General features: G+C 38.8%; 1 protein-coding gene and 1 long non-coding RNA gene across 2 annotated transcripts in view; one reads left to right on the forward strand and one right to left on the reverse strand.

The window, feature by feature from the left end:
* Positions 1–27,655, reverse strand: part of LOC111540935 — a 112,742-nt gene that overhangs the window by 63,065 nt on the left and 22,022 nt on the right. Inside the window, exon 3 of the long non-coding RNA XR_002731120.2 lies at positions 24,628–24,726. This is a non-coding gene — a long non-coding RNA (uncharacterized LOC111540935). The remainder of the gene's footprint in view (positions 1–24,627; positions 24,727–27,655) is intronic.
* Positions 13,495–27,655, forward strand: part of LOC111540932 (hemoglobin subunit epsilon) — a 14,662-nt gene continuing 501 nt past the window's right edge. The window contains exons 1-2 of the mRNA XM_026447482.1: positions 13,495–13,852; positions 13,975–14,197. Of these exons, the coding sequence (XP_026303267.1) occupies positions 13,761–13,852; positions 13,975–14,197 (315 nt within the window). The 5' untranslated portion in view covers positions 13,495–13,760. The remainder of the gene's footprint in view (positions 13,853–13,974; positions 14,198–27,655) is intronic.

The raw sequence follows: 27,655 nt of genomic DNA on the forward strand, positions 1-27,655 counted from the left end.
AGCAGCAAAACACCAACTCAGATACTGTGGATCCAAGAAATTAGAAGTAGATATTCCTGCCCTGTGGCTCTTTCTTCTTACTTTTACTTCTTGGCGACTGGAAGTTATGGTTTAAGCCACAGTTGCAGATCATACTTCCTCAAACATAATTTCATCTCCTCAGGAAAGTTTGAGGGAGAAAGAGGTAAATAAAAATTGAGAAACAAGTTCAGAATAAAGAGACTCTCTCTTGGGTTACAGAGATTGTCATATGACAGATTATAAGCAGATACTTGAGAAAACTGAAGGCCCATGCCTGCCCAAATTACCCTTTGAACCCTGGGTCAAGCTGCAACTTTGGTTAAAGGGAGTGTTTATATGTTATAGTATTCATTTACTCTTCTGGTCTAACCCATTGGCTCTGTCTTCATCCTGTAGTGATCTCACTGCCTCAGAAACATATGTATATTTGTCTAGTTTAAGTTTGTGTGAAATTCTAACTAGGGTCAAGAACCGAGGGCCCTAAACTATGCTAGGGATAGTGCTGTGATACTGTGATAGGTATACAAAAAAATGAGAAGAAACTGCAAATTCTCTGCATATCCCTTTGCAGGGTCTGACAACAAAGTTTCCCCAAAATTTACCAGTGCAAGCCATTTATCCATATGCTAACTACTTTACAATCATTTTGGGCTTCACATTGTCTATCTCATCTGTAAAAAGAATGGAAGAACTCAGTCCTACAGAACTCCCTATGTCATCCATGATGGGCTAGAGTTCCTCTTTCTCAAAAATTAGCTATTATTATATTGCCTTCTAAGCCAAAGCTCAGAGGTCTTGTATTACCCAGTGACATGCACACTGGTCAGAAGCAGGCTAAGTAGAAGGGTACTTTCACAGAAACAGAGAGCAAAAGAGGTGGGTGAATGAGAGGGTAAGAGAGAGAAGACAGATGAGAAGTTACAACATGATGGCTTGTTGTCTAAATGTCTCCTAGGGAATTATTGTGGGAGGTCTGAATAGTGTTGTAAAATAAGCTGAATCTGCTGCCAACATTCACAGTCAATAAATACCTCTGAACAACTGTACTTCCAATTATTCTTTAAGGTAGCATGCGACTGTAATTGTTGCAAGTATTTACTTATCATAATACCGTAACAGAAAACACTTACTGAATATATACTGTGTCCCTAGCTCTTTATACAATAAACCAATCTCATCCTCATAATTCTATTAGCTAAATACATGTTATCATCCTATATTTCAGAGACTTCAAGAAGTTAAGCAACTTACTCAAGATCATCTAAGAAGTAGGTGGTATTTCTGGGCTCATTGGGCCCCTCCTAATCTCTCATGGCAACATTTGGCTGGCTAAAGTGTTGATTGACTTAATTCATCAGGGATGGGCTCATACTCATTGCAGACCTTACCTGGCATCCTCTTTTCTTGTGTGATCTGCCTGACCCTAGTAGACTTACAAAATTTCTGATGTAGAAGAGAGGAGAAACGCAGAGCTGACTGTGAGGAGTGATGAAGGTGCCTCCTCATCTAGGTACCAGTGAGGCCCCTAAGACGAAGCCACCCTGTCTCACTGTGTCTTAGCCAGTTCCTTGTACCTTGCCCTGATGGGAGGTAGAGAATGGGTATTCTCCATCCAAAAAATAAATTTCCATCTCTCAAGGTCCAACTTATATCTTCTTAATTTTTTAAAAAAAGCTTCTTGACCATTCTCCACTCTCTAAAATAATCCATAGTGAGAGAAACATTCTTTTCTTCCATCCTTAAATACCTCTATTAAATATGGAAAATCTGAGCATGGTGTCTCACACCTGTAATCCCAGCACTTTGGGAGGCTAAGGTGGGTGGACTGCTTGGAGCTCAGGAGTTCAAGGCCATCTTGGACAACATGGTGATAGCCTGTCTCTATAAAAAGTACAAAAATTAGCCTGGCAAGGTGGTGTGCACCTGTAATCCCAGCTATTCGGGTGGCTGAGGCAGGAGAATTGCTTGAACCCAGGAGGTGGAGGTTGCAGTGAGCTGAGATCGTGCCACTGCACTCCAGCCTAGGTAACAGAGCACGTGTTATAATTAATTATTATTTTTTACTTGGACTCTTGCAGGGTATAAAATACATGTTTTATTCTTATTTATGATTCAAGCACTGAAAATAGGGTTTACCATCAATTGCTGAATGATTACTCTACTTTTTACAAGCCCAGCTCCCTCTATCCCTTCCAGCCTCCTCATCTCTGATTAAACAAGCTTCAGTTTGTCCTTAGTTCCTGTTACATTTCTGTGTGTCTCCATTAGTGATCTCCCATAGTTCAAGCATGGGCAGTTCTGGCCAGGCTCCACTCGGGGTCAATGCCCTGTTCCCTGCCTTCTGGTGTTGTGTAAACTTCTAGGCAAACCCTCTGGCTCCAGCACAGCAATGCTGAATCATGCTGAGTCATGCTGAGGCTTAGGGTGTGTGCCCAGATGTTCTCAGCCTAGAGTGATGACTCCTATCTGGGTCCCCAGCAGGATGCTTATAGGACAGATGGCAAGAAAAAGGAGAAGTTGACCACCTGACTAAAACTCCACCTCAAACAGCATTATAAAGAAAATGGATGCCTGAGATAAAATGTGACATATTCTAGAATATATTATTTCCTGAAAAAAAAAAAATATATATATATATATATATATATTTGCTATTGTTATCAATTGCCATATAATGATTAGTTATTGTGTATCAAATATTTATCTTGCAGGTGGCCTCTATACCTAGAAGTGGCAGAATCAGGCTTTATTAATACATGGGTATAGACTTTTAGTTCATAAAATGCATTATCATTAATCAAATACTATTAGAGTCGTTTGAAGCATACAGCCTATGCTAGTGAATTCCCTGTCACGTTCTCATGCACCCTATAATCCAGGGCAAAACCTTACATACAGGCTTCCTCCTATATATCATTATGTGCAGGGCTGGATGGCTAAAGGATCTTTTCAGCTCTCACCTTTCTAGGATTCACATACTGAATGTGTACATTGCACAGAGTCCTGGAGACATGGATTGAAAAAAAGATACGGAAGAGGAAGGCATGAAAAAAGGAAAAGAAAACAAACCTTGTTTGCCATTTGAAGGCACCCCTGGACAGCTCGGTGACAAAAGGCCAGTGCTGTTAGAGGACACATGCTCATATACAGGGTCAGATCTGACTAGGGGTGCTACTGGGAAGCTCTCACCTTAAGGACACATCTCAGGCCAATTGTGGTGCTATTGGGAAAATGTAGGCAACGCTGATCCTGAAAGGAAAGAAACATTCCTCCAGGAGGGCTAAAAGGGTTCACTTGTGTGGGTAACTGTGCAGGACTACAAGAGGATGAAAAACAATGACAGAGATAATGCTCGCAGGGAGAAAAAAACAGGTCAAGGGTCAGAGAAGGCTTCCAGAAGAATGGCTTTGAAGCTGGCTTCTGTCGGAGTTCGCAGTGGCAAAGATGTTTCAGAAATGTGACATGATTTAAGGAACTATAAAAAAAGGAACAAATTTAAAGGAGGCAGATAAATTAGTTCAACAGACCCGTGAGGAATTTTCAGATGAATTTTATATCTCCACTGAGCTTCTTGAGGTCAGCAGCTGTGACAGTTTTGCAGGCCCAGGACCCATTACAGGACCTCACATGTACTTGACATTGATTTTTGTATTCATTGGTGAATGAATGACCTCTTGTCAGTCTGCTTGGTTTCACTAAGAGCACAGAGAGAAGATTTAGTGATGCTATGCTAAAACTTACTTTTTGATTCAAGTATATGTTTGTGATAGGAATGAAGACAGGCTACATGATGCATGTCTAACATAAACGCAAACATTAAGAAAGGAAATCAACCTCAAGAGTATTTATACAGACAACAGAATACAGAGAGTGAGTTAAATGTGTAATAACTATAGCACAGGCTGGAATATGAGCCATTTAAATCACAAATTAATTAGAAACAAAACAGTAGGGAAAAAATTCCATGGATGGGTCTAGAAAGACTAGCATTGTTTAGGTTGAGTGGAAGTGTTTAAAGGGTGACATCAGACTAAACTTGAAAGATGTCACTAAATAACTAGAATACTGTTTATTTTTTCATACCATGAATAGCAGATATAGCCTGATGGCCCCATGCTTGGTTTAACATCCTTGCTGTTCCTGACATGAAATCCTTAATAATTTTTGACAAAGAGCCTATTCATTTTCATTTTATATTGGGCCTAGAAATGATGTAGATGGTCCTGAGGAGAAGTTTATACCTTGTCTATTTCTCTCTCTAACATAGTTGTCAACACAATGCCTAGGCTGTAGTAAGTACTCAAAGTTTGTTAAATTGAATTCTATCCTTCTTATTCCATTCTACACATGGAGGAATAACTCATCAGGGATGAAGGGATGAAGGCATGCCTCTAGGGAAGGCAGATGTTGTTCTGCAGTGTGATTGGGTATTCGCAGGAAGAAGGGGGGATGGGAGTGGTTAACCTTCCTTTCCTAGTGTGGAGGTCACAGCCTAAACATCAAATTCTTCAAGGTGTGGTGGCTCACACCTGTAATCACAGCACTTTGGGAGGCCAAGGTGGGCAGATCACTTGAGGTCAGGAGTTCGAGACCCAGCCCAGCCAAATAGTGAAACCTGGTCTCTGCTAAAAAATATGAAAATTAGCTGGACGTGATGGCAGGAGCCTGTATTCCAGCTACTTGGGAGGCTGAGGCAGGAGAATTGCTTGAACTGGGGAGGCAGAGGTTGCACTGAGCAGAGATCGTGCCATTGCACTCCAGCCTCCAGAGCGAGACTGTCTCAAGAAAAACAAAAAACAAACAAACAAACAAAAACCCGTCAAATTCCCTGACTGGACAAAATTCTGTCTGATTGTTCTCTGACTTATCTTACCATTTTCCCTCCTTAAAGAAACTGTGAACTTCCTTCAGGTAGAGGGGCCTGGCTCATAAGCCTGTGGTCAGCATCCAAGAAATACTTGTTGATGTCACTTTGGCTAAAGGCATGATGTGTAGACAAGCTCCACAGATGGTTTCTCATTTCCCTATCCACCCATCCAGCTTTCCAACTTTAAAGCCAATTCTGAGGTAGAGACTCTGATGAACAAAGACCTTGACAAAATTCAACCCAAAGACTCACTTTGCCTAGCTTCAAAATCCTTACTCTGACACATACTCTCTCCCAGAAATTAGCATGCACTAGAGTGTGCATGAGTGCAACACACACACCAGTTCCATATTCTCTGTCAGAAAATCTTGTTGTTTTTTCCTTAAAGGATGTGTTCAGAGGCTGACCCCTTGCCTTCACCTCCAATGCTACCACTCTGGTCTAAGTCACTATCACCACCAACTAAATTATAGCTGTTGACTCATAACAATCTTCCTGCTTCTACCACTGCCCCACTACAGCTTCTTCCCAATATAGCATCCAAATTAATCTTTTCAAAATGTAAGTCATATATGGTCACCTCTTTGTTCAAAGTCTTCTGATAGCTTCCTATATCACTTATAATAAAGTCAATTCTTTATAATTCTCTACAATAATTGTTCACACATATATTGTGTTTATTACTGATACATATATAGTTCATATATATATATATGCGTGTGTGTGTGTGTAGAGTTTTTTTCTTACAACTCTATGATGTAGGTATTATTCGTGTCCCAAATTTTATAATTTAGGACTTCTATGAACTCATCTTTTACTCTCCCCTTCACTTAATCTAATCCTACATTGGCCTTATTGATATTCCTTGAAAATTCTAAGCATCTTACATCTTTAGGGTATTTACATTTGACATTCCCTATGCCTTAAATATTTAATCACAATTTCATATAAATAGGTTCCTCATCGTCTATGGGTACCCTCTCCGGTGTTCACTTTATAGTGAGGACTTTCCTGCCATACTGCTTAAAGTAGCGATACCATTTCACCCTGTCCTAATCACACTCTGGCCTTCATTTCAGTTTTGTTTTGTTTTTTCCTCCATAGCACCTAACCTCATTGGTATATAACATGTTTCATTTGCTTATTTAGTGTCAAGCTCTTTCCACTATCAAGTCCATGAAAACAGGAACTTTATTCCTCTATTCTGTTTTTGTGCTCTATTCTTAGCAATTTTACAATTTTGAATGAATGAATGAGCAGCCAAACACACATACAACTGCAAGCAAAAGGATATATGCTGACACATCCACTGCTTTGCACACACTAAGAAATCAGTGGAGTAGTGCCAGAAGTGCTAAGCCTGAGTAGAGCTAGTTAGCCCTCAGCAGGCAGAGGCTTGATGGAATAACTGAGTTCTAGAATTGGACTCATTTGTTTTGTACGCAGAGATTTGCTCTTGAAAATGTGTTCTGACCAAAATAAAAGACTCAAAAGATGAATATCAAAACCAGGGTGTTTATTTACACTGAAATTTATAACTGGCGCAGTCATGTTTATGTAAGCAATTAGTTGTTTCCTTTCATCAGTCAGGTAAAAGTAAAGAAAAACTGTGCCAAGGCAGGTAGCCTAATGCAATCATGTCACTAAAATAAACATTATTTCATAGGTGTCAGATATGGCTTATTCATCCATCTTCATAGGGAGGATGGCGTTGGCCTGGACATCAGTGTTATGTAAGGTTCAAAACATCTCCGCACTGTAGAGCAACAGAGCTCCTTTTCTTTCTTTCTTTTTTCTTTTTTTCTGTGCTTTCCTGGCTGGCCAAATCTCTAATGATAAACATACTCTATTTATACATGAGAATATCCTATAAGATTATAGTTAAGAATTCTGGGAGTCATTCCATCTCTTATAGCTAAATTTGAGCCTCTTTTATGATCACTGTTTTTTTTTATACTTTAAGTTCTGGGGTACATGTGCAGAACATACAGTTTTGTTACATAGGTATACACGTGCCATGGTGGTTTTCTGCACCCATCAACCTGTCACCTACATTAGGTATTTCTCCTAATATTGTCCTTCCCCTAGCCCCCCACCTCCCAATAGGCCCCAGTGTGTGATGTTCCCTCCCTGTGTCCATGGATCACTTTTTTTTTTTTTTAAAGTCTCAGTTAGATTTTTGAAATGTAATTTGTTTTCCTGGCATCCTAGGACTTGCAAGTTATCTGATCACTTTAGCCCTCACATTTTGATGATAGCCACATATTTGTAAACACAACACACACACACATATATACACACATACATACATACACACATACAGACACATGACATATTTGTCAGGCATTTCTGAGCAACTAATCATGCAGGACTCTCAAACACTAACTTACACCTTTTTCCATTTATCTACTTGTGTAGAAACTAAGCATGGGGACTGAGAAGGCAACAGCAGGAGCATTCTAACTCTCACTGCCTTTAGCTAGTTCCCTCCCTCACTGCAGCTCAGCATAGTCCTGAGCTCTTATCTATATCCACACAGTTTCTGACGCTGCCCAGTTATCACCATCCCAAGTCTTAAGAAAAAAAAAGAGTTTGCCCATCTCTGTTGATTAAATAAATAAATAAATAAATAAAATAAGCCCCTAACCTCCCACAAAACATGACCAAACAAGCACGAAGAAGAAAAAACAATAGGTACATGAAGAGACTGGTGACACTGGGGTCTGAATGAGGCTTGAGTATAGGAAAGAGCTCTCGCAGCATAGTGGTTTAGAGGAGATGTTTGTTTCCTTCACAGACGCCTCAGCCTCAATAAGCTCAGGGTTGCAGGAATTTACTTTCAGAACAAACTCCTGTGGGGCTAGAATTATCGATGGCTAAAAGAAGCCTGGAGGAGGGAAAAATTATTAAGCATCCTCACCCTTAGTAACACAAAACAAAGGGGCCTGGTTTCCCATAATTCCTCATGATGGGTGATCTTGTTAATGAAAGCGGTCTAACGAAATCATTGCTTCTTCCATTTAAGCCTTGCTCACTTGCCAATCCTCAGTTTTAACCTTTCCCAGAGAAATACACATTGTTTTTTTATTCAGGAAACATACTATGTTATAGTTTCAGTACTAAATAATCGAAGTACTGAAGATAGCATGCGTAGGCAAGAAAAAGTCATTAGCTTTATGTTGCTGTTGTTTCAGAATTTAAAAAAGATCACCAAGTCAAGGCCTTCTCAGTTCCTGCGCTAGAGGTGGAATCTTAGCATATAATCAGATGTTTTTCAAAATTTCTAGACATAGGATTCAAAGCCCTGCACTTAAAATAGTCTCATTTGAATTAACTCTTTATATAATTTGAAAGCACATTCTGAACTACTTTAGAGTATTGTTTTATTTCTATGTTCTTAGTTCATAGAATACATCAGGCAATGCAATTTAATTAAAAAACCCCCAAAATTTTTTAGAATTTTAATCATGAAAATAAATGAAGACAACTTTATTTACTCAAGGTCTCAAAAGGTCAAAGAAACCAGGAAAGTAAAGCTACATTTCAGAGGAAAATGGGATATTTATGAGTTTTCTAAGTTGACAGACTCAAGTTTTAACCTTCAAGGCCCATGATGTAGGAAAGTGTGGTGATAACTGGGCTGATTCTGGCGTTCTACTCCTTTTTCCCATTAACGATCCCGCCTGCTTAATTAACATTCACAAGTATCTCTGTTTCTACTTTAGGCACAGTGGCTCCCGAGGTCCGACACCCAATAGGATATCTGTGCTCCAAGTTGCCAGAAAGAGAGATCACTCTTGAGAATGAGCCACAGCCCTGGCTCAAACTCACCTGCAAACTTTATGAGAAACAAGGCAGACGCACACCATGAAAACAACAGATAGTAGCTAAATGACGAGAACACATGGACACATAGAGGGAAACAATGCACACTGGGGCCTATCAAAGGGTGGAGGGTGAGAGAAGGAGAGGATCAGGAAAAATGACTAATGGATACTAAGCTTAATACCTGAGTGATGAGATCATCTATACAACAAACCCCCTTGACACTCATTTATCTATGTAACAAACCTGCACATCCTGTACATGTACCCCTGAACTTAAAATAAAAGTAAAAAAAAAAAGAAAGCAACAGTTTGCACACTTGTTATGGTCTATTCTCTCATTCTTTACAATGACGCTAGAAAATAGCCACAGGCTTCCTGCAAGGCAGCCACAGAATTTATGACTTGTGATATCTAAGTCATTCCTGGCTAATGCAAAATCTAATACAAAATCTAGGAGAATCATTTGCTTACATCTATTTCTGTTCTGAGAATATAAATTCAGATACATAATGGAAGCAGAATAATTTCAAATCTGGTTAATTTAGAATCCTAAGCAGCCCTTTTCCCATCAGTGGTTTACAAGCCTTGTTAACAATTTTCCTATTTTAAAATTAAAAATAAAGTAAGTTATTTGTGGTAAAGAATATTCATTAAAGTATTTGTTTCTTAGATAATATCATGGAAAACATTCAGTAAAGTGAAGGGCCTACTTTACCTAACAATAATCTAATTTATATAATTTTTCATACTAATAGCATCTAAGAACAGTACAATGTTTGACTCTTTAGGTTAAATACATGTCGTAATTAGCCAGAAAGATTTAAGAAAATACTGGATGTGGCCAGGCGCGGTGGCTCAAGCCTGTGATCCCAACACTTTGGGAGGCCGAGACGGGAGGATCACGAGGTCAGGAGACCGAGACCATTCTGGCTAACCCGGTGAAACCCCGTCTCTACTATAAAATACAAAAAACTAACCGGATGATGTGGCGGGCGCCTGTAGTCCCAGCTGCTCAGGAGGCTGAGGCAGGAGAATGGCGTAAACCCAGGAGGTAGAGCTTGCAGTGAGCTGAGATCCCGCCACTGCACTCCAGCCTGGGTGACAGAGCAAGACTCCATCTCAAAAAAAAAAAAAGAGAGAGAGAGAGAAAATATTGGATATTTCCTTGTTTAAATTAGGCATCTTACAGTTTTCAGAATCCTGCATAGAACTTATGAAATTACAAATGCTAAAGCAAACCCAAAGAAGCAGGAATTAATCTTCATTACATTTGGGTGTTTCTTTCTAAAAGCCCTTTATACTTAAATGTCTTAAGACATACATAGATTTTATTTTACTAATTTTAATTATATAGGCAATAAATGAATATTCTTACTGATTACTTTTTCTGACTATCTAATCTTTCTGATCTATCCTGGATGGCCATAACACTTATCCCTCTAAACTTTGGGCTTTTAATATAGGAAAGAAAGGCAATAATCCATTTTTGATGGTATCTCATATGATAAACAAATAAAATGCTTAAAAATGAGCAGGTAAAGCAATTTATGTTGAACCAACAAGCATCGAAGCAATAATGAGACTGCCTGCAGCCTACCTGACTTCTGAGTCAGGATTTATAAGCCTTGTTACTGAGACACAAACCTGGCCTTTCAATGCTATAACCTTTCTTGAAGCTCCTCCCTACCACCTTTAGCCATGAGGAAGCATGGAATGGGCCAGATCCCTGGATGCAAGCCAGGTCTGGAACCTGTAAGAAAAGAAAATGTAGGCCCTGCAACTGGCTCTGAGGGAGCAGGAGAGGATCAACCCCATACTCTGAATCTAAGAGAAGACTGGTGTCCACACTCTGAATGGGAAGAATGATGGGATTACCCTTAGGGTTTGTTTTAGGGAGAAACCTGTTCTCCAAACTCTTGACCTTGAGAGACCTAGTCCTTATTCCTTGGACTTTGGCAATGTCTGACCCTCACATTCAAGTTCTAAGGAAGGGCCACTGCCTTCATACTGTGGATCTGTAGCAAATTCCCCCTGAAAACCCAGATCTGTATCTTAATTGGTTAAAAAAATTGTGTTATCTCAAGGACTGTTCTTCTCTGAGTAGCCAAGCTCAGCTTGGTTCAAGCTACAAGCAGCTGAGCTAACTTTTTGTCTATTCATTGTTCTTTTACTTGAGTGATCAAATATGTTCTCTCCAAACCTAGAATCCTGTCTTCCTAGGCTATATATTTTGTCCCAGGAAGTCTTAATCTGGGGTCCACAGAACCCTAGGGGACTGGTGAAGTTTATAGAAAAAAAATCTGTATTTTTACATACATGTAACTGAAATTTAGCATTTTCTTCTACTTTGAATGCAAAGAACAAACTAGAGTGATATCATCAGTACCTATTACATAGTTATAAAGAGAAACCACAGATATTTTCATACTACACCACAGTCATTGCAGATATTTTTGTTTTTGTTTAAGATGGAGTTTCGCTTTTACTGCCCAGGCTGGAGCGCAGTGGCACGATTTTGGCTTACTGCAACCTCCCCTTCCTGTGTTTGAGAGATTCTCCTGCCTCAGCTTCCCAAGTAGCTGGGATTACAGGCGCCCGCCACCATGCCCATCTAATTTTTGTATTTTTAGTAGAGACGGGCTTTCACCATGTTGGCCAGGCTGGTCTCGAACTCCTGACCTCAGGTGGTCTGCCCTCCTTGGCCTCCCAAAGTGCTGGAATTATAGGTGTGAGCCACTGTGCCCGGCCCATTGCAGGTATTTTTAATTAACATTCATCTGCATCACTACTTGGATCTTAAGGTAGCTGTAGACCCAATCCTAGATCTAATGCTTTCATAAAGAAGCAAATATAATAAATACTATACCACGAATGTGAAGTTTGGATGTTTGATAATGGTATTTCAGTATAATTAAACTTAACAATCCAATGTATATTATTTTATGCAATAAAACATATTTTTTAAGCACTTACAGTCTGCCAAACTAGCCTGTGACACAAAACAAGTTTAGGAATTCCTGGCTATGTCTGTGTTAGCCAATGGTTAGAATATATGCCCAGAAAGATACCCTTGTTTAACAGCTAAAAGGAAATGGAGTAGAAATTCAGTGGCCTGGAATAATAACAATCTGGGCAGTCATTAAGTCAGGTAAAGACTTCTGCAATCATGGGAGAAAAGCAAAGGAGACATTCTTAATTGCCACAAGTGTTTTTTTTTTTAAATCACAAACATAAGAAAATATAATAAATAACATGGTCAGGTTATAGAAGAGAGAAACACTCTTAGTAAACTTGGAATATAGAATCCCCAAAGGCACTTGACTTGGGAGACAGAAGCCATACTGCTAAGTAAAGAAGACCAAGAACCTCTAGGGCCTGAAGATGCAGGAAACTGTAGGAAGAGAAATTCCCAGATCTGGCAGGGCAAGGGGAGTCACAGGCGAAAGAAATGACAGAAATGCATGGAGAGGGAGGCAGAGGTGGGTGGATCACGAGGTCAAGAGATCAAGACCATCCTGGCCAACATGGTGAAATCCCATCTCTACTGAAAATACAAAAATTAGCTGGGTGTGGTGGTACACACCTGTAGTCCCAGCTACTCGGGAGGCTGAGGCAGGAGAATCGTTTGAACCCAGGAGGCAGAGGTTGCAGTGAGCTGAGATCGTGCCATTGCACTCCAGTCTGGCAACAGAGTGAGACTCCGTCTCAAAAAAAAAAAAAAAGAAAGAAAGAAAAGAAATGGATGGAGAACAAGCCAGAAGGAGGAACTGGGCTGGGGCAATGAGATTATGGTGATGTAAGGGACTTTTCTAGAATTAACAATGCTGGAATTTGTGGAACTCTGTTTCTATTATTCCCCCAATCATTACTTCTGTCACATTGATAGTTAAATAACTTCTGTGACTTTATTCCTTGATTATAAAATATGAGGATAATGACAATGGTATTATAAAGGCAGATTAAGTGATATAGCATAGGCAATATTCTTCAGGCACATGGATCAAATTGAATACACTGTAAATCTCAACTTCCAGTTTCAGCTCTACCAGGTAAAGAGCTAGTAAGTCATCACAATGGGGACATTAAAAAAAAAAAAAAAAAGACACCAGAGGAATAATATACCCTGACTCCTAGCCTAATTAATGTATTGATTTACTTTTTTCCCTGATGACAAATTTTGGTTTTAAATGATTTTAGGAGTTTAGGCTTCTCAGCTCCCTTCCCAGTGAGAAGTATAAGCAGGACAGACAGGCAAGCAAGAAGAGAGCCCCAGGCCACACTCACAAAGTAGGCAATGTCCCCTGTGGTCATAGAGAAATGAAGAGAAAGGATTCCCTGGAAGCATTGGATGTAATCTTTTCTGTCTGTCCTCTCTAGGGAATCACCCCAAGGTATTGTACTTTGGGATTAAGGTTTTAGTCCCACTGTAGACTACTTGCTATTCTGTTCAGTTTCTGGAAGGAACTATGTATGGTTTTTGTGTCCCTAGAGGAACTAAGGTGCAGAAGTTTTGTTTACAATGCACTCCCTAAGAGAGCTAGAACTGGGTGAGATTCTGTTTTAACAGCTTTATTTTCTTCTTCTTGGCCCTGTTTTTGTCACTGTCACCACCTTTAAGGCAAATATTGAATGTGCTTTGGCTGAAACTTTTTTTTCCTATTTTGAGATTTGCTCCTTTATATGAGGCTTTCTTGGAAAAGGAGAATGGGAGAGATGGATATCATTTTGGAAGACGATGAAGAAGGTAAAAAAGGGGACAAATGGAAATTTGTGTTGCAGATAGGTGAGGAGCCAACAAAAAAGGGCCTCAGGATCCAGCACACATTATCACAAACTTGCTGTCCATCCGTCACTACTGACCCTCTCCGGACCTGACTCCACCCCTGAGGGACACAGGTCAGCCTTGACCAATTACTTTTAAGTACCATGGAGAACAGGGGGCCAGAACTTCGGCAGTAAAGAATAAAAGGCCACACAGAGAGGCAGCAGCACATATCTGCTTCTGACACAGCTGCAATCACCAGCAAGCTCTCAGGCCTGGCATCATGGTGCATTTTACTGCTGAGGAGAAGGCTGCCGTCACTAGCCTGTGGAGCAAGATGAATGTGGAAGAGGCTGGAGGTGAAGCCTTGGGCAGGTAAGCACTGGTTCTTAATGCATGGGAATGAAGGGTGAATATTATCCTGGCAAGTTGATTGGGAAAGTCCTCAAGATTTTTTGCATCTCTAATTTTGTATCTGATATGGTGTCATTTCATAGGCTCCTCGTTGTTTACCCCTGGACCCAGAGATTTTTTGACAGCTTTGGAAACCTGTCATCTCCCTCTGCCATCCTGGGCAACCCCAAGGTCAAGGCCCATGGCAAGAAGGTGCTGACTTCCTTTGGAGAAGCCATTAAAAACATGGACAACCTCAAGACCGCCTTTGCTAAGCTGAGTGAGCTGCACTGTGACAAGCTGCATGTGGATCCTGAGAACTTCAAGGTGAGTTCAGGTGTGGGTGATATGATTTTTTGGCTTTATAGTTTGACATTAACTGAAGCTTATGATCTTATTGGAAAGATCAACAAAGATCTCAGAAATCATGGGTCGAGTTTGATGTTAGAACAGCAGACTTCTAGTGAGCATAACCAAGACTAACCTGATTCAGAACTAGTGACAGTAAAGGACTACTAACAGCCTGAATTGGCTCAACTTTTCAGGAAATCTTGCCAGAACTTGATGTGGTTATCCCGGAGAATTGTATTATAGAATTGTAGACTTGTGAAAGAAGAATGAAATTTGGCTTTTGGTAGATGAAAGTCCATTTCAAGGAAATAGAAATGCCTTATTTTATGTGGGTCATGATAACTGAGGTTTAGAAAGAGATTTTTGCAAAAAAAAAAAAAAGATTTTCTCAAAGAAAAATAAGACACATTTTCTAAAAGATACTAAATTTCCCATCAGTATTGTAACCAAGTGAAGGCTTGTTTCTGAATTTATTAGGGATTTTAAATTCCCGCTGAGAACTCTTGCCGCACTCCCATTCTACATTTACAGAAATTAGACAACTGCTTAAGGAAAAATAGGGAGAGAGTGAGCCCAATAATACTGGTAAAATGGGAAGAGAGGGTGAGGATGCAGGTAGGTGGAATGTTGAATGTAGGGCTCATAAAATAAAATTGAACCGAAGCTCATCTGAATTTTCTGGGTAGGCACAAACCTTGGAACAGTTTGAGGTCAGGGTTGTCAAGGAATGTAGGTATAAAGCCGTTTTTGTTTGTTTGTTTGTTTTTTCAGCAAGTTGTTTTCGGAAACTTCTACTCAACATGCCTATGTGTTATTTTGTCTTTTGCCTAACAGCTCCTGGGTAACGTGATGGTGATTATTCTGGCTACTCACTTTGGCAAGGAGTTCACCCCTGAAGTGCAGGCTGCCTGGCAGAAGCTGGTGTCTGCTGTCGCCATTGCCCTGGCCCATAAGTACCACTGAGTTCTCTTCCAGTTTGCCAGTGTTCCTATGACCCTGACACCCTCCTTCTGCACGTGGGGACTGGGCTTGGCCTTGAGAGAAAGTATTCTGTTTAATAAAGCACATTTTCTTCAGTAATCAAAAATTGCAATTTTATATTCTCCATCTTTTACTCTTGTGTTAAAGGAAAAAGTGTTCATGGCCTAAGGGATGGAGAGAAACATAGGAAGAACCAAGAGCTTCCTTAAGAAATGTATGGGGGCTTGTAAAATTAATGCAGATGTTATGGGAGAATTCCAGGATTCCAAGGAGGATGATATGATGGAGTAAAATCTATATAAGGGTGGGAAAATGGTTAGTTAAGTGGACAGAGACTCCTAGGCAGTTTTTACTGCACAAGGGAAAGAAGGAGGTGTTTGTGGTACCCGAGAAAGCAGATTTGTGGTACATGTCACTTTTCATTAAGAACAAAAACAAAACAAAACAAAACTTTGTAGATAGGCAAGATATAGGCTAGAATTACTATTTTAATTAACTCTTATTTACATTTTGAAGTAACTAACTTGTCACATGTTTTATGAAATTGATTTGGAGATAAGAAGATGAATTGAGTGTGTATCAACAAGATCCTGCTCTATCCTGAAGGATTCCATTATTTCATGGGTTAGCCGAGGCTAAGACACATGATATCATTGTGCATTATCTTCTGATAGAATGCAACATGCACTAAAATAAAGTTAGAGTTAGGATCTAAGTGGGAACATTTTTGTAGGGTGTGATGAAGACTTTCTGTAAGAGATAGAATACTGATAAAGGCTTAAATTCCAAAACCAGCTAGCTAGGACTTTGTGACTTGCATGAAACTGGCTCTCTGGAAGTAGAAGGGAGAGTAAGACATAGGTAGGGAGGACTAGGAAAGACCAGATAGTACAGGGCCTGGCTACAAAAATACAAGCTTTTACTATGCTATTGCAATACTAAACAATAAGCATTAGGATATTAAGTGACTCAGGAAATAAGATTTTGGGAAAAAGTAATCTGCTTATGTGCACAAAATGGATTCAAGTTTGCAGATAAAATAAAATATAGATGATGATTCAAGGGGACAGAGACAATAGTTCAAACCCAAGATGAGCAGTGAGTCTGTGGAATTTGAAGGATGGACAAAGGTGGAGTGAGAAAGACATAGTATTCGATTGACGGTGGGGGATGAGAAGGAAGAAGGAAGCGATAAATGACTGAAAGCTCCTAGGCTGATGAAGATAACAGGAGGAAACCAGGCACTGACCTGGGGACTCTCATGTATGAAGGGTAGAGGGATATTAACTGATTTACTTTCGAGGAAGTACTAGATTGCTCAGGGAGTTTTGACCTTCAGGTCTTGTGTCTTTCATATCAAGGGACCTTTGCATTTTCCAAGTTAGAGTGCCATATTTTGGCAAATATAACTTTATTAGTAATTTTATTGCCTCCCCCACATTGATCAGACTTTTTCCTGAGAATTACTTTTGAATTTGGCTGTATATATCCAGAATATGGAAGAGAGACAAACAAGTATTGTAGTTGCAGGCTATCAATAACACTGGTCTCTCTGAGCCTTGTAACCTTTCAATATGCCCATATACAGAGTAAAACAGGGATTATTCATCACACTAAATATTTTCACCTAGTCAGTCAGTCCACAAATGAGAGCAATGTGCATTTTTTGATATATAATATTTCTGTATATTTATGGGGTACATGTGATACTTACATGCATAGAACATGTAATGATTAAGTCTAGATATTTAGGATATCCATTGCTTTGAGCATTTATCATTTCTATGTGTTGAGAAAATTTCAAGTCCTCATTTCTAGCCATTTTGAAATATATAATAAATAGTAATTAACTATAGTCACTGTACTCAAATATCAAACATTATGGCTTAATCCTTCTATCTAACTGTGTTTGTACCTATTAACCAACATCTCTTAAATCCCCTTCCATACACACTCACACTTTTTCCAGCCTCTGATAACTATCATTCTACTCTCTACCACCATGACACCCACTTTTTTAGCTCCCACAGATGAATAAAAACATGTAATATTTGACTTTCTGTGTCTGACTTATTTTATTATCTATCTCTTTGGCATACCAAGAGTTTGTTTTTGTTCTGCTTCAGAACTTTCAATTAACATAATGACCTCTAGTTCCATCCATGTTGCTACAAATGACAAGATTTCATTCTTTTTCATGGCAAAATAGTGCTGTGCAAAGATGTCAATTTTTTTTATCCATTCGTCTGTTGATAGACACTTAAGTTGATCCCAAACCTTAACTATTGTGAATAGTTCTTTAATAAACATTAGTGTAATGTGTCCATTGGATATACTAATTTCCTTTCTTTTGGATAAATATCCACTAGTGAAATTGCTGGATTGTATGTAGTACTATTTTTAGTTTATTGAGAAATCTTCATACTGTTTTCCGTAACGGCTGTACTATTTTACATTCCCACCAACAGCGTGTAAGAGAGTTCCCTTTTCTCCATATCCTCACAAGGATCTGTTATTTTTTGTCTTTTTGTTAATAACTATTTTAACTAGGGTAAGTAGATATCTCATTGTAGTTTTGATTTGTATTTCCCTAATGACTGGGATGCTGAGCATTTTTTTCATATACCTGTTGGCCATGTGCATGTCTTCTTTTGAAAAATGTCTACTCAGAACTAATCTTTGCCCAGGTACAGGCAAATATTTTATACCTGGAACTCCAAAAACACAGGCAACAAAAGCAAAAGTAGACAAAACGGATATATATTAAAAAGCTTTTGCACAACAAAGAAAACAATCACTGCAGTGAAGAGACAACCTGTCGAATAGGAAAAAATATTTGCAAACTACTCATCTGACAAGGATCTGATATCCAGAAATGAAAAGAACTCAAGCAACTCAAGAGCAAAAAATAAAATAAAAACATACAAGCAACATGCATTTTTAAAAACATTTTTATTTCCGTAGGTTATTGGGGAAACAGGTAGTGATTTGTTACATGCATAAGTTATTAAGTGGTGTTTTGTGAGATTTTGGTGCACCCATCACCCAAGCAGTATACCCTGCACCCAATTTGCAGTCTTTTATTTCTCATTCCCTTCACCCGCTTTCCCTTGTGTCATCCTTATACCTTTACATTCTCATTGCCTAGCTCTAGCTCCCATTTATGAATGAGAACATACAATTTTTGGTTTTCCATTCCTGAATTACTTCACTTAGAATAACGGTCTCCAATCTCATCCAGGTTGCTGCAAATGCTTTTAATTCACTCATTTTTATGGCTGAGTAGTATTCCATCATATATATATATATCCCATCATATATATCCCATCATATGTATGATGGAATCATATATATACTCATCATATATATATGGCATATATACACACAGCCCACATATATATACTATATATATACACACTATATATATATACCACAGTTTCTATATCACATATATATACATATACACACCATGTATATATATAAGTATATATATACACACACACACCCCACACATATATATGTCACATATATACACAGTTTTTTTATCCACTAATTGATTGATGGGCATTTGGGTTGGTTCCACATTTTAGCAATTGCACATTGTGCTGCTGTAAACATGTGTGTGCAAGTATCTTTTTCATATAACAACTTCTTTTCCTATGTGTAGATACCCAATAGTGGGATTGCTGGATTAAATGGTAGATCTACTTTCAGTTCTTTAAGGAATCTCTGCACTGTTTTCCATAGTGGTTGTACTAGTTTACATTCCCATCAGCAGTATAGAAGTGTTCTCTGTTCACCACATCCACACTAGCATCAATTTAAAATTTTTTTTTTTTTTATTATGGCCATGCTTACAGTGTTAGGTGGTATTGCATTGTGGTTTTGATTTGCATTTCCCTGATCATTAGTCATGTTGAGAATTTTTTCATGTTTGTTGGTCATTCGTATATCTTTTTCTGAGAATTGTCTATTCATGTCCTTAAGCCTACTTTTTAAATGGGATTGTTTGTTATTTTCTTGATTATTTATTTATGTTCATTTTAGAGCCTGGATATTATTCTTTTGTCAGACATATAGATTGTGAAGATTTTCTCCCACTCTGTGGGTTGTCTGTTTATTCTGCAGACTCTTCCTTTTGCCATGCAAAAGCTCTTTTGTTTAATTCAGTTCCAGATATTTATCTTTGTTTTTATGTATTTGCATTTGTGTTCTTGGTCACGGAATCTTTGCCTAAGCCAATGTGTAGAAGGGTTTTTCTGATGTTATCTTCTAGAATTTTTATAGTTTCTGGGCTTAGATTTAAGTCCTTGATCCACCTTGAGTTGATTTTTGTATAAGGTGAGAGACGAAGATCCAGTTTCATTCTCCTACATGGAGCTTGCTAGCTATCCCCGCACCATTTGTTGAATAGGGTACCCTTTCCCCACTTTATGTTTTAGTTTGCTTTGCCAAAGATCAGTTGGTGGTAAGTATTTGAGTTTATTTCCGGGTTGTCTATTCTGTTCCATTGGTCTATGTGCCTATTTGTATACCAGCATCATGCTGTTTTGGTGACTATGACCTTATTGTATAGTTTGAAATGAGGTAATGTAATGCCTTCAGATTTGTTCTTTTTGTTTAGTCTTGCTTTGTTTATGTGGGCTCTTTTTTGGTTCCATAAGAATTTTAGGATTGTTTTTTCTAGTTTTGTGAAGAATAATGGTGGTATTTTGATGGGAATTGCAATGAATTCGTAGGTTGCTTTTGGCATTATGGTCATTTTCACAACATTGATTCTACCTGTCTATGAGAATGCCATTTGTTTGTGTCTTATATGATTACTTTCAGCAGTGTTTTGTAGTTTTCTTTGTAGATGTCTGTCACCTCCTTGGTTAGGTATACATTCCTCAGTTTGTTTATTTATTTATTTATTTTATTTGCAGCTATTGTAAAAGGGGTTGAGTTCTTGATTTTATTATTAGCTTGGTCATTACTGGTATGAAAGAGAGCAACTGATTGGTGTACATTAATTTTGTATCCAAAAACTTTGCTGAATTCTTTTATCAGTTCTAGGAGGTTTTGGAAGAGTCTTTAGAGTTTTCTAGATACACAATCATATCACAAGCAAACAGTGACAGTTTGACTTCCTCTTTAACAGTTTGGATGCACTTTATTTCTTTCTCTTGACTGATTGCTCTTCCAGTAATATGTTAAAGTATGTGGTGTAATATATGTTACATCACACAGTAATATGTTAAAGTATGTTAAAATATGTGGTGAGAGTGGGCATCCTTATCTCATTCCAGTTCTCAGAGGGAATGCTTTTAATTTTTTTCCCATTCAATATAATGTTGGCTGTGTGTTTACCACAGATGACTTTTATTACATTGAGGTATGTCCTTTGTAAACCAATTTTGCTGAGAGTTTTAGTCATAAAAGGATGTTGAATTTTGTTGAATGCAGTTTCTGTGGCTATTGAGATAATCATGTGATTTTTGTTTCCAATTTTGTTTTTGTTGTGTATCACATTTATTGACTTGCATATGTTAAACCATCCCTGCATCCTTTGTATGAAACACACTTGATCATGGGTTTTGATATGTTGTCGGATGCTATTAGCTAGCATTTTGTCAAGGATGTTAGCAGCTATGTTCATCAGGGATATTGGTCTGCAGTGTTTTGTTGTTGTTCTTGTTTTTGGTTATGTTATTTCCCAGTTTTGGTATTAAGGTGATACTGGCTTCATAGAATGATTTAGGGAGGATTCTCTCTTTCTCTGTCTTGTAGAATAGTGTCAATAGGATTGGTATCAATTCTTCTTTGAATGTCTGGTAGAATTTAGCTGTGAATCTCTCTGGTCCTGGACTTTTTTGTCGTTGGTAACTTTTTATTGTCATTTCAATCTTGCTGCTTATTACTGGTCTGTTCAGGGTATCTAATTCTTCCTGATTTAAGCTAGAGTGCTGTATGTTTTCAGGAATTCATCCATCTCCTTTAGGTTTTCTAGTTCATGCAGGTAAAGGTGTTCATAGTAGCCTTGAATAATCTTTTGTGTTTCTGTGGTATCAGTAGTAGTATCTCCTGTTTCATTTTTAATTGCGCTTATTTGGACTTCTCTCTTCTTTTCTTGGTTAATCTTGCTAATGGTCTATCAGTTTTATTTATCTTTTCAAAGAACCAGCTTTTTATTGAGTGTAGCTTTTGTATTTTTTTGTAGTTGTTTTAATTTCATTTAGTTCTCCTCTTATCTTGGTTATTCCCTTTCTTTTGCTGGGTTTTGGTTCTGTTTGTTTTTGTTTCTCTAGTTCCTTGAGGTGTGACCTTATATTGTCTGCTTGTGCTCTTTCAGACTCTGACATCGACATTTAGGGCTATGAACTTTCCTTTTAGCACCACCTTTGCTGTATCCTAGAGGTTTTGATAGGTTGAATCACTATTGTCAGTCAGTTCAAATAATTGTGTTGTTATTATTATACTTTAAGCCCTGGGATACATGTGCAGAATGTGCAGGTTTGTTACATAGGTATAGACGTGCCATCGTGGCTTGCTGCACCCATCAACCTGTCATCTACTTTAGGTATTTCTTTTAATGTTATCCCTCTCCTAGTCCTCCACCCCCCGACAGGCCCTGGTATGTGATATTCCACTCCCTGTGTCCATGTGTTCTCACTGTTCAACTCCCACTTATGAGTGAGAACATGAGGTGTTTGGTTTTTCTGTTCCTGTGTTAGTTTGCTCAGAATGATGGTCTCCAGCTTCATCCATGTCCCTGCAAAGACATGAACTCATCCTTTTTTGTGGCTGTATAGTATTCTGTGTTGTATAATGTTCCACATTTTCTTTATCCATTCTATCATTGCTGGCCATTTGGGTTGGTTCCAAGTATTTGCTATTGTGAATAGTGCTGCAATAAACATACATGTGCATGTGTCTTTATAGCGGAATGATTTATAATTCTTTGGATATATACCCAATAATGGGATTGCTGGGTCAAACAGTATTTCTGGTTCTAGATCCTTGAGGAATCACCACACTGTCTTCCACAATGTTTGAACGAATTTACACACCCATCAACAGTGTAAAAGTGTTCCTATTCCTCCACATCCTCTCCAGCACCTATTGTTTCCTGACTTTTTAATGATTGTCATTCTAACTTTTTAATGATTGTCATTCTAACTGGCATAAGATGGTATCTCATTGTGGTTTTGATTTGCATTTCTCTAATGACCAGTGACGATGAGCTTTTTTTCATGTGTTTGTTGGCCACACAAATGGTTTCTTTAGAGAAGCATCTGTTCATATCTTTTGTCCACTTTTTGATGGGGTTGTTAGTTTTTTTCTTGTAAATTTGTTGAAGTTCTTTGTAGATTTTGGATATTGGCCCTTGGTCAGATGGATAGATTGCAAAAATTTTCTCCCATTCTGTAGGTTGCCTGTTCGCTCTGATGATAGTTTCTTTTGCTGTGCAGAAGCTCTTTAGTTTAGTTAGATCCTATATGTCAATTTTGGCCTTTGTTGTCATTGCTTTTGATGTTTTAGTCTTTGTCTTTAGTTAACTTTAGATACTCTGATGACAATGTACCTAGGCAATGATCTTTTTGCGATGAATTTCCCAGGTGTTTATTGAGCTTCTTGTATTTGTATGTCTAGGTCTCTAGCAAGGCGGGGGACGTTTTCCTTGATTATTTCCCCGGATAAGTTTTCCAAACTTTTAGATTTCTTTTCTTTCTCAGGAATGCTGATTATTCTTAGGTTTGATTGTTTAACATAATCCCAGATTTCTTGGAGGCTTTGATCATATTTTCTTATTCTTTTTTCTTTGTCTTTGTTGGACTGGATTAATTCAAAAACCTTGTCTTCAAGCTCTGAATTTCTTCTGCTTGCTTGATTCTACTGCTGAGACTTTCTAGAGCATTTTGCATTTCTATAAGTGCATCCATTCATCCATTGTTTCCTGAAGTTTTGATTGTTTTTTATTTATGCAATCTCTTTCACTGAAGATTTCTCTGCTTATTTCTTGTAGCATATTTTTGATTTTTTTAAAATTGGACTTCACCTTCCTTTGACGCCTCCTTGATTAGCTTAATAACTGACCTTCTGAATTATTTTTCAGGTAAATCAGGGATTTCTTCTTGGTTTGTATGCATTGTTGGTGAGCTAGTGTGATTTTTTGGGGGGTGTTAAAGAACCTTGTTTTCCATATTACCAGAGTTAGTTTTCTGGTTCCTTCTCATTTGGGTAGGCTCTGTCAGAGAGAAAGTCTAGGCCTCAAGGCTGTTGTTCAGATTCTTTTGTCCCATGAGGTGTTCCCTTGATGTAGCACAGTCCCCCTTTTTCTAGTGATGTGGTTTCCTGAGAGCCAAACTGTAGTGATTGTTATCTCTCTTCTGGATGTAGCCACCCATCAGGTCTACCCGACTCCAGGCTGGTACTGGAGTTTGTCTGCACAGAGTCTTGTGACATGAACCATCTATAGGCCTCTCAGCAATAGATACAACCACCTGCTCCAATGGAGGTGGCAGAGGATGAAATGGACTCTGTGAGGGTCCTTACTTTGGGTTGTTCAATGCACTATTTTTGTGCTGGTTGGCCTCCTGCCAGGAGGTGGCACTTTCTAGAGAGCATCAGTAGAGGCAGTCAGGTGGTGGTGGTTTGCGGGGGCGGGGGTGCCCTAGAACTCCCAAAAATATATGCCCTTCGTCTTCAGCTACCAGGGTGAATAAGGAAGGACCATCAGGTGGGGGCAGGACTAGTCATGTCTGAGCTCAGAGTCTCCTTGGGCAGGTCTTTCTGTGGTTACTGTGGGGGATGGGGGTGTAGTTTCCAGGTCAATGGATTTATGCTCCTAGGACGATTATGGCTGCCTCTGCTGTGTCATGCAGGTCGTCAGGAAAGTGGGAGAAAGCAAGCAGTCACATGACTCACCCAGCTCCCAACCAACCCAAAAAGTTGGTCTCACTTCCAGTGTACACCCTCCTCCACAATAGCACGAGTCTGTTTCCATGCAGTCAGTGAGCAAGGCTGAGAGTTTGTCCCAGGCTACCAGCTGTGAAAGCAAGTAGGGCTGTCCTACTTCCCTGCCTGTGGAGTCTGCACATCAAATTCATGTCCCCCCACCAACCCCTCACTGCCCAGCCCCGAGTTCTGGCCAGGTGGAGATTTCCTTTTTCCTGTCATCTTTTCCCAGTTCCTCTGGCAGCCCTCCCAAAGGACCCCTGTGAGGCAAGGCAGAAATGGCTTCCTAGGGGACCCAGAAAGCCCACAGGGCTTTTCCTGCTGCTTCCTCTACCCATGTATTTTGCTCGGCCCTCTAAATTGACTCAGCTCCAGGTAAGGTCAGAGTCAACTGACCTTCAAGTTCTAGACCTTCAAGTTCCCCAGTGAAGATGTGTGTTTGGGAGTGGATGGTCCCCCATTCCCACTTCCACAGTTTGGGCACTTACAATATTTGGGGTGTTTCCCAGGTCTTGCAGGAGCAATCTGCTTCTTTCGGAGGATCTGTGGGTTCTCACAACTTTCCTGGTTTGTTTCTGCATGTGGTTCTGCAACAAAAGTTCATGGTGTGAGACTTCACATGCTGCTCTGTGCATCCAAGTGGGAGCTGCAATCTAGTTCTGCTGCCTCCCATCTGTCATTATCCTCTAATTTGTCAGTAATATGCATTTTTAATCAATCTCTTTTTTCTCTCTCTTTTTCTTGTCCCCCAAAACTATACTGCCCTTTGATATCAAGGAGTCAAGGATGGTGATGTTGGGGGTGGGCAGTGGATACACTCTTTACCCCTTAGGGAGCTATATCTAGATTTAGATATCGCCAATTCAATATAACTTAATTTAAAGCAAATTCATAATGAATACACACACACACACACACACACATCTACATGACAAGATTTTTAATAGTTGTAAGAATAACTAATTGTTGTCCGCAGGCAATAAGGGCTTTTTAAGCAAAACAGTTGTGATAAACAGGTCATGCTTAGAATAGTAATCCAGCCAATTGTACAGATTGCTTAGAGACTATGTCATTACCAGAGTTAAAATTCTATAATGCCTTCTCACTCCCTACCACTGAAGACAAGTTTTTGTCATTAGGTTTATGCTTCCCTGAAAAAACACCATCTGCTATTCTCCACTTTACTATTTACATACCAATGGCACTGGTTCTTTATCTATCTCTCTGGCACAGCAGGAGTTTGTTTTCTTCTGCTTCAGAGCTTTGAATTTACTATTTCAGCTTCTAAACTTTATTTGGCAATGCCTTCCCACGGCAGATTCCTTGTTGTCATTTTGCCTCTGTTGGAATACTTTCTCCTTAATTTTCTTCTTAGTAGATAATATCTGGAATTATTTTGCTGTTTAACTTATTAATTTTATGTATGTTCTACCTAGATTATAATCAGAGGAAAACTTTATTCTCTGACTTATTTAACTTAAATGCCCAGTACTTTAAAAATTATGACATTTATTAAACAGATAGTTGTTGAACAAATGTTTGAAAATACATGGGAATGAATGCTTGAAAACACTTGAAATTGCTGGTATAAAGAAACAGTTTTATCAGTGCGGATTTAATCAATGTCAGAAGCAACGATATAGGAAATTTGAGGAATAAGACAGTTATGGAGAAGGAGAAATCAATAAACTCTTAAAAGATATTGCCTCAAAAGCATAAGAGGAAATAAGGGTTTATATGTGACTTTTAGATCACTGCCTTGGTTTCTGGATAAAGGGGGAAGTTGTTTGAAAACAAGAGGGATCCTAGATATTCCTTAGTCTGAGGAGAAGCAATTAAGATTCACTTGTTTAGAGGCTAGGAGCGGTGGCTCACGCCTATAATCCCACCACTTTGGAAGGTCAAGGCAGGCAGATCACCTGAGGTCAAGAGTTCAAGACCAACCTGGCCAACATGGTGAAACCCCATCTCTACAAAAACACAAAAATTAGCCGGGCATGATGGTAAGTGCCTGTAATCCCAGCTACTCAGGAGGCTGAGGCAGGAGAATTGCTTGAACTCAGAAGGGGAGAGTTGCAGTGAGCTGAGATCACACCACTGCACTCCAGCCTGGGTGACAGAACAAGACTCCATCTCAAAACAAAACAAAAAACAAAAACAGATTCAAAAGATTCACTTGTTTAAGCCTTAGTGGACTTAGACACCAGTCTCTGAGACATGCTTCAAGGTCAGGCTCTACAAGTGGAACCCAGCCAGATTCCCAGATATGGTCAAAGATCTATACACACCCATCTACCCATCTCACAGATCCCCTATCTTAAAGAGATCCTAATTTGGATTCACCTCAGTCTCTGTAATCTGTACCTGCATACCAATAAAAATCTTTCTCACCCACCCTTAGATTGAGAGAAGTCACTTATTATTATGTGAATAACTAGAAGACACTGATATGCTGACAAATTTTTTTCTTTCCTTTTTTATTCAACTTTTATTTTAACTTCCAAAGAACAAGTGCAATATGTGCAGCTTTGCTGCATGGGTCAACATGTATCTTTCTGGTCTTTTAGCCGTCTCACACTTTGAGCATATATAAGCTTTACACAAGATTATGAAGGCTGAAAGAATTTCACCAATATTATTATAATTACTATTAATCTGATAGGTTAGGGGAGGTAGAGCTCCCCTCCAATAAGACAGATTTCCAGAGTTTCTGACATCATAATCTACTAAGGTCATGGATCACTTTCAGAGAAAAAACAAAAGCAAAACCAAACCCACCAAGAAACAAAAATCCAAAAGAAAAAATAAAGGAAAAAACACCATGAATACTTCCTGCCACGTTAAGTGGCCAATATGTCAGAAACAGCACTGAGTTACAGATAAAGATGTCTAAACTAAAGTGATATCCTAACTGTCACAGTGTGTGGACTATTAGTCAATTAAAACAGTCCCTGCCTCTTTAAAGTTGTTTTCCATGCAAATACATGTCTTATGTCTTAGAATAAGATTCTCTGAGAACTGAACCTAGCATTTATACAAGATAATTAATTCTAAGCCATAGTACCTGCCAAAGAACATTCTACCATCATCTTTACTGAACACAGAAGAGCTACACCAAAACCCTGGGTCATCAGCCAGCACACACACTTATCCAGTGATAAATACACATCATCGGGTGCCTACATACATACCTGCATATGAAAAAAAAAAAAACCTTTGCTGAGATGAAACACACGTGATTTATTTCAAATAGGTACAGAGAAGTAGATACTGAAGTAAGGATTAAGTATTATATTATATGACATAACATTAATCTATTCCTGCACTGAAACCGTTGCTTTATATGATTTTTTTTTCACTACACTAATGAGAACTTAAGAGATAATGGCATAAAACCACAGAGAGTATTTTCAAAGATAAGTATAGCACTCTTCTTCGGAAACCAATGCTTACTAAATGAGACTAAGACTTGTCCCATCAAAAATCCTGGACCTATGCCTAAAACACATGTCACAA

Source organism: Piliocolobus tephrosceles, chromosome 13 (genome assembly GCF_002776525.5).
Source record: "Piliocolobus tephrosceles isolate RC106 chromosome 13, ASM277652v3, whole genome shotgun sequence".
Taxonomy (NCBI): Eukaryota; Metazoa; Chordata; class Mammalia; order Primates; family Cercopithecidae; genus Piliocolobus; species Piliocolobus tephrosceles.